This window comes from Nanorana parkeri, unplaced genomic scaffold (genome assembly GCF_000935625.1).
Source record: "Nanorana parkeri isolate BGI_ZX_2015 unplaced genomic scaffold, ASM93562v1 scaffold321, whole genome shotgun sequence".
NCBI classification, from domain to species: Eukaryota; Metazoa; Chordata; class Amphibia; order Anura; family Dicroglossidae; genus Nanorana; species Nanorana parkeri.
The window spans coordinates 920,455-928,654 of NW_017306589.1; the positions used below are offsets into that span (position 1 = coordinate 920,455).

The 8,200-nt window shown below is 51.2% G+C and overlaps 1 protein-coding gene and 1 long non-coding RNA gene across 2 annotated transcripts in view; one reads left to right on the forward strand and one right to left on the reverse strand.

Annotated features, from left to right (window-relative positions):
* RXRB (retinoid X receptor beta) overlaps nt 1–2,450 on the reverse strand; it is a 27,242-nt gene extending 24,792 nt beyond the window's left edge. Inside the window, exon 1 of the mRNA XM_018558148.1 lies at nt 2,328–2,450. Within this exon, the coding sequence (XP_018413650.1) occupies nt 2,328–2,343 (16 nt within the window). The 5' untranslated portion in view covers nt 2,344–2,450. The remainder of the gene's footprint in view (nt 1–2,327) is intronic.
* LOC108788390 overlaps nt 1–2,531 on the forward strand; it is a 14,174-nt gene extending 11,643 nt beyond the window's left edge. The window contains exon 3 of the long non-coding RNA XR_001941337.1: nt 2,450–2,531. This is a non-coding gene — a long non-coding RNA (uncharacterized LOC108788390). The remainder of the gene's footprint in view (nt 1–2,449) is intronic.
* The last annotated feature ends 5,669 nt before the right edge of the window (nt 2,532–8,200 follow it).

An 8,200-nucleotide genomic window follows, 5' to 3' on the forward strand; every position in this document is an offset into this window, starting at 1 on the left:
CCATTGGCTGTGGTATGTCCCTTGTCATCCTCACATCTAATAGACGTGATGATGTCACGGATCATTAGACTGCTGGAGCCCCCGGGGAGAAGAGGCTGTCAGGACTGGTCTAGCAGCCAGGCAGCACTGAGGATCAGGTAAGTATAAGTTATTTATTTTACATCCTAGACCAAAACAAGCAGTTAACCCTCGCAGTGCCGGGGTAGCCCCACTGCAAGGGTTCATTTTTATTCTCTCCCAGCGTTGTTCTTTAAGCTCATCATATACACATCAACCTGAACTTCACCAAAACTGAGGAATGTTAGAGCGAGGCGAAACTATCCAATCAGACAGGTCCAGCGGCCACGCGTTATGCTATGCGCAGTGAGCGCCCGCTGGTAGGGGCCGTACAATGAACTGTTACCACACATCCGCCTTGTTTACATTGTTGTTGACACTCCATTCACCTCCAGGCAGAGCAGCGCCGTGTGACGATGTGCGGCACTTCTACAGAGCACACAGCAATGCGCCGGTATGCGGTGACCACGGCCCATAGGGGACCATCGTCTTCTCTGCGCCCCTGCGCTGATCAATGGAGATCATTGCACCGGGTGTGACCGAGCCCTGCAGCTCCCTACATACGGTACAACCTGATTGTACGATCTCCTTTAGGCTGGGTTCACACCTAGGCGTATTGAATATGCGCGTTGTTCGCGCGTTACCGCGATTCGCAGTACAAAAACCGTGCAACGGACGCGCGTTTCCGTGGGCTACTTGGCTGTATCCCAATGAAAACGCAAGACCAAAACGCCCCAAAGAAGTACATGTACTTCTTTGGGCGTAGGCCGTTTTGTATCGCGTTCGGACGGGCGGAAATACGCCAAGGTGTGAACCAGACCCATTGAATACAATGGGATTTAGATGTTTGAGCGTTTTGTAGAGCGTGCGTCGAGCGTTGAACGCGCTACAAAACTTTCAGGCGTGAACCAGGCCTTAGATCTGCCAACAGTCACGTAGCACAAGAGTCTCCCGAGTGGATTCGGATGCATAGATTAGACAGAGCCGCATATCACATCGATGTTCTGTCCCATTGTGACGTGTGCAGAGAAGTTGCCTTTAAAGGGTTAGTTCACCTTTGCAACAGTGCAAAGACGAGGGGGCCGGAACTTTGATGAACACGGGGGGGGGATTTATCAAAACTGGAGGAGATTTGCACGGCAGCCAATCAGCTTCTCGGTCTCATTTTCAAATGTTATATTAACTAACTGAAGAGAGATGATGATTGGTTGCCACGGGCAACTGCTCCCGATTCCATCTGCTCCAGTTTTGATAACCCCCCCCCCCTCCACCACCATTGTGTAGCTTTAGGAATTGCAACACCGGTAGGCCCATTGCAGTGTGCCCTCGGCTTGGCTGAGGTACTAATAGGAGCGATCAGCGCTGTCCTGGTTGCGATCTGGGATGCCGCACATGTTGGGCGCACCCCCAGCATCACTTGAATGAGCGCTCTTCTGCCTGCGTGTGCGCACTCCTGCCCCTGAGCTCAGCCGCTGTGGTGACAGAGGGAGCATACGCAGAGGGAAGAGCGCCCATTCAAGTGGCGCACCCAAAGTACGGGGCGTCCCAGATTACAACCAGGACGGCGCTGATCGCTCCCAGTACTAGTGCTCCAGCCACGACGGGCCTACAGGTGCTGCAATTAAAACTACAAATCTTAAACCTACACAACGAGGGGAATTAATTAAAACTGGAGCAGAGAGAATCTGCAGCAGTTGCCCATGGCAACCAATCAGCTTCCCTGTTAAGTTATACTATGAGAATGAAACCAAAAAGCTGATTGGTTGCCATGGGCAACTGCTCTAGTTTTCTTAAATTCCCCCCAATGTTTGTAAACGTCCTGGTACCCTTGTCTGCACAGGTGAACTAACCCTTGAACTCCGGGGCAAGCTAACTCGGCACTGTAGCTGTTGTAGAACTACAAGTCCCATGAGGCATTGCAAGACTCTAATGGCCACAGGGATGGCTCCCAGAGGCAGAGGGATGATGGAATTTGTAGTTTCAGCTCAGGTGGAGTGCTGAGGTTGCCTACCGCTGCTATAACTGACCACAAATTACTATATACACAATCCCTTAGTAAATATGGCCATAGTGGTAAAGCTGGGGACCGCTTTTATTATCGCCCAGATGGCATGCATTGGTTGGGATCCCCAATACCACCCGACACTTGGCAATGTGCTGCCTCCCAGCTGGGCCTTGTAGTTCCCCAGACATGCAGAGGCCTACACAACGCCCAGCACCCCCCAACCACACACAGGTGAACCACAAAAGCTTTCAAGCCCCACACTCACCCCTTCTGTCTCCCATCCCGGCCAGGCCCGTGTGTCTCTTCTGGCGCACCGTCCAGCGTTCCGGGATCCCCGCACCCCTCCACGGATCAGGCCATTCCCCAGCCAGCCCACCGAGTAACCAGGCACCGCCGCTGATTCCCTCCCGCGGTCAGCCCGCACCGGACCCGCAGCCACCAACTCTCCCACCGCCCCCCTCGGCCCCAGATTACTTCGGAAGCGGAAGAGCCGCCATCTTGCTACACCCCCAGACGGGGCTCAGCCTCCCAGGAGGAGGAAAAGAGGGGGCGTTGCCTCCAGCCGCAAAGCGAACAGACAGGCCGTGGACGGTGGATTGGCCGCTTGAAGGGGCGAAGGGGTGGCGGAGGGGGACCTGCGGAACCGCCCGCGGGCTGCCAGGTGCTCCGCGGGAGGGTGTAGTAAGATGGATAGCCCACTTAGACAATGACCTGACGTGACCCCAGGAGAGAGGGTGTGGCAAGATGGCCGCGTGTCGGTCACAAGGCCGATTGAGGGAACGTCTAGGAGCAGCAAGATGGCGGTGCTTCCGGTTTCCTTATATGGACATATTTGTGTTTATCATCTTGTGGCGAAAAAGAATAAAACAAATCTGGCGGTGAAATTCAGAACTGCTAATCATGGGAGGGTGTTGTATAGGCGAATGGAGCTGTTTTCATGATAACAGCTTGGCACATGTGAGCAGACACAAATCCCCCATTGTGCTGTGCAGAGGTCATCTGGGTACAAGCACACGCATCCTGATAGAAGACAGTCTGTGCTGCCCGGGAGAAACCAGCAGCTGCTCACCATCGACTTCTAGCGACGCGCTAGATAAATAAATGCACCTTGGGGCAACGCTCTGCGACGTGTACTCCGGAATCTGCGCGTTGGGGCGCATATTTGAACAATCTCATTCTGAATCGCAAAGTGCACCAAAAATACAGCGTGCACTTTTTTTTTTGGTGCAACGCCATGCACTTACGTTGTAAAATGCCCAAAACACCCTCGTGTGTGAATAAGCCTTAAAAAAATGGGCAGGGCACGTTTCCGAGGTTATATTTTCTTAGACAGGAAGCCAGCAACAGCCTAGAAAATAGGTCTCCACCACCACGAAACCACATTATACAGCTTAATAAAGCCGTGGTATAGTGTCTGTATGTTTTCTGTGTTTACTACGTGCAGGATGTACAAAATAAACAAATGTTTATCTCTAGGGCCCAGGCATAGGCAACCTTGGCACTCCAGCTGTGGTGAAACTACAAATCGCATGATGCATCTGTCTGGGAGTCATACCTGTGGCTGTCAGAGTCTTGCAATGGCTGTTGGAACTTGTAGTTCAGCTGGAGTGTCAAGGTTGCCTACCCCTAACCTAATATGGGCATGTGGCCATATAAGGTCAGTGACCTCAGCCCAAGCATCCCGCCATTTTTTGGTGGTCAGCTGCGACGTGGGGAATGCCCCGTCCTGCAGTTGATTGGTTGGAAGCCCCCATGCAGCCAGGTGACTCACAAAGTATTGAAATCAGCGTGACAGCCAAGAAAAAGGAGGTTACGGCAATTGCATAGTCTGTGTTTCTTGAATGGATGCAGTACATCCAGCTGCCTGTAACATCTGCTTTTCTCCAGTAGTTCATCTCCACACATTGCAGGCACATCCCATTCACCAAGCTGCGTTCACAGGTGTAGCTCGGTCACATGATGGAGGGAATTTGTAACCTTACATGAAGGAGAGATAGCTCGCAGGCATGACTCATATTACTGCATGCAGCCATTAAAGCCACCGGCAGGCAATACTATCATTCGGATACACGTTGCCAGCAGGTGCTTTTACGTTCTGCGCTGTTGAGCCTGTGGCGTGTACGCACAATTGCCGCTTGTAAAAGGCCACCGCAGGTGAGCAGACTTGGAGTCACAAGTAGAGATCTCACAGCTCAAGTTCCAGAACTGTATAGGAAGCGATTCAACCTGCTGGCACTAAAACCTAGGGCTCATGCACACAGGAACCTAAAATGCTGCATTCAGATCCGAAATGTGTAAAGCTTCCTATGGATCTAACCGCAGGAGTATCGTATACTATGGACCCCTCTGCACAGCTGTGTGTTGAGCAGTATTCCCCTTGTAGCGTTGAGCTGAGTAAGGTTAAAGTAGAACATTTTGTGTCCACGGCCCGACTTTCACTGTATGTTACTCAGTACTAGTCATGTAAGCTGCGGAAAAATTCAGTTCAATTCGGATATTTGTTATTTCGGGATTTGGTTCCGAACGAAATTCGAATTTTCGTTAGTTTCGGATGAGTTTACGAATATTCGTTGCGAATACCACAGAAAACCATCTACAGATATTAATACTAAAGCTGAAGCTCCTAGATCCGAATGGCATCCGGGATCCGAATTTCCGAAATGCATTTGGGAGCTCCAGAAAACAAGACGGGTCTGGGAGCCATATACATATATTACTAACGCTGAGGCTCCCAGACCCGAATGGCATTCGGGAGTCTTGACTTTCCGAATAACATTCTGGAGCTCCAGAAAGCCATATGAGTCTGGGAGCCATATTAAAGCTGAGGCTTCCAGACCTGAATGGCATCCGGGAGCTCTCGAATGTTATTCGGAAAGTCAAGACTCAATTTGGGTTTTGGAGCATCAGTTTTAGTATTATGTATATTAGGGATGCACCGATACCGAGTATTTGTGTGAGTACTCGTACTCGCCCAAATGCTCTGATACCTAGCACGAGTACTTCCTGTATCAGGAAGCCGGGCAGCTCGTCATTACACGCTGCCTGGTTTCCTTATTGGCCGGGAAACTGCTCCATGCTCTCTCTTCACTTGTGATGAGAGAGCATGGAGCCGGCTTCCCTGCAAATCAGGAAGGCGGGTAGCGTGTAATGACGCGCTGCCCGGCTTCCCGATTGGTCAGAAAGCTAGTCAATCCGGGTGCCGTGTAACGACGCAGCGCCCGGCATTCTGATTGGCCGGGAAGCCGGCGTCATGCTCCCTCGTCATCTCATGAATCATAATATTAAGAAACTGACCTAAAATCATTAGTTTGTATTGCTTTAGAAAAAATGTGACCTGGTCCTTTAAGAAAAAGTATTGGTAATTGGTATCGGCGAGTACTTGATCAAAAGTATCGGTACTCGTACTCGGTCTTAAAAAAGTGGTATAGGTGCAGGGGCGTAACTAGAAATCACAGGGCCCCATAGCATAATTTTGTATGGGGCCCCGTGATTTCTAGTTATACCCCTTGCAGAGCCCACTCGAGATCCCACCTGAGGGTGACTCTGCAGAGCCCACCATAGACTCTCTATGGTGGGCTCTGCAGGATCACCCTCAGGTGGGCTAGTCGCACTCCTTACCTCCTCCGTCGCCAGGCCCGCCTCCTTCTTCGTCACCAAGGCCGCCTCCTCCCCTGCTGCCGAGCACGGGCCCGCCTCCTCCTCCACTGCCGGTGACGTCAGAGGCTCGCGACGTTGATAGAACACCGGGTCCAGCCTGCTCCCCCGCTGCTGCTGGCTCTCATTGACTGTGGAGACGAACGCGCCGCTGCACAGATGATCTGAACAGCGGCGTGTTCGTCTTCAGACGCCAGTGAAAGCCACCGGCAGAAGATCCCATAGCGACCCAGGCGGCTCCCACGGCATCTGGCCGGGCCCCACTGTGCTCCGGGCCCCATAGCGACCGCCTGGGTCGCTATGGTGATTGTTACGCCACTGTATCGGTGCATCCCTAATGTATATATAAGTAGTATTCTATAATACGAACGAATATTCGTAGCGGCTACATTGTGACCCATATATACATAAAACCAGGGACGTGCGGTCAGGGAAGGTAGAGCCTCACCTAGTATTATGGAGGAAAAAGCTGTCAGCTTCAAGTCTGAAGCTGACAGCTTTTTCTCCATTCAGAGCGGCTTGTTACAGGTTACACAGCAGGGAAATCCTCCCCGCTCTGTAACCTGTCATGGACGGAGCGCTGCCTGTTAATTACAGGCAGCACTGCATCCGGCTTTTGACAGGTAGTTAGGTTACACAGCAGCGGGCTTCCCCACTGCTTGTGTAACCTAACTTGGTGAGGCAAGAGCTGTCACAACCTCTTCTCTGTGTTAGAGGTGTGAGCTCTGTGGAGGGCTTGGACCAATGGCAAAGCACCATCGGTCCAAGCTGTCCAATCAAAAAAAACAAACAGTGAGGACATCGATCTCGATGCCTCACCAGTGACAAGCAAGTGAGTGACAGGAAGGCTCCTCCCTTCCTTCTCCCCACACAGGTTGGTTACTGAGCTGGGGGCGGGGCTTCGGTGGGACAGGGCAGAACTTCAGCGGGACGGGACAGAGCTTCGGCGGGCTGGGGGATGTCTCACCCAGCACAAAAGGCACTGCACGTCACTGCAAAAAACTAAACCTGCGGCTCCCAGACCCAAATGGCATTAAGGAGCTCACGAATGCAAATTCGGATTCAGACCCATTCGAATGCATTAAACTGATTAACACATCTGATTGGCCAGAAAAGTCACATGTCCGATTTGATTTCGTTTTTGAACGAAATTCGGACGGGATCCGAAATTCAGATTGGGACACATTCGGATGCATTGGGATTCGGAAATTCAGATGTGTCTGAATTTCGGAAAATTCATACGAATTTTGATTCGGAACGAAACGAATCGCACATGTCTACTCAGTACGCATGTAAATGTTTTTGGGAATGTTTACATGTTTATTACGTAAATGGACATGGGCTGCCTCTGCTGTCTAGTGTATGCCTCATTCAGGGCCAAGGGGGAGACGTAAACATAAACAAAGTGTAGGTGGCGGCACGGGCAAAGAATGACTGAAGGTGGAGGTCATTATGCACCTTCGTCATTTATATTTACACCCCCTCCCGCACCCACTAGAAAGCAGCAGCAGAGAATGACCGCAGCTTTCAGTCATTCTAAAGGTGGCCATACACTTTACAACCCTCGCAAGACTTTTGTCTTGCGAGGGTTGTAAAGTAATAAAAAAAACGTATTTTTTGTCCATCTTGGACAGGCAGATCGTACTTGCGATCACTGCAATGAGGGGCGGGCTTCCGATGACTGCAAACGGGCAGTGTGGCAGTTGTCGAACAAGCAGGCCACTAACTCGCCGAGAAGCTTAGGATTCCCGGTGGGTTTTCCAGCCAGCTTGTTCGACGGAAGACGTGCGACCGTACAGTAGAAACGGTCGCATGCCTTCCATACACTTTGCGATTATAGGTGACCGAAATCCAAGGTCACTCAGCACCTGCACCGCCGCTGCTGCCTAACACAGTGTTCACATCTCCCCCTTGTTGCTGAATGAGTAATTCACTATTCAGTGTCATTATGCACCTGAGCTGCAGTCTAATGAATGACTCGTGCAGGGCCAGAAGGGAGATAAACAAAGTATAGACGCAGCAGAATGACCTCGGCCTTCAGCCATTCTTTGCCTGTGCCGCCACCTACACTAATGTCAAGGTCATTCGGTGACGCCGCTGCTGCTTGCACATTGTTGATGTTTACACCTCCCCCTGGCCCTGGATCAGTCATTCACTAGATAGCAGAGGCGGCACAGGAGTAGAATGACCATTCAGAGTGACTAAAGGCCGAGGTTATTCTGCGTCGAGCTGCTGCTTAGTAAATGATTCATGCAGAGCCAGGAGGGAGCTGTAAACATCAACATTGTGTAGACAGCAGTGGTGGCACAGGTGCAGAATAACACCTGCCTTCAGATATTTTGAACGGATGAAAGTCAAGGTCATCCTGTGCCGCCACTGCTGCCTAGTGAATAATAACTCATTCAGAGCCAGGGGGGAGATGTAAACATCATCACTGTGCAGACAGCAGGGCCGGGGGGATATCAAAATTTTATAGGCAGGGCC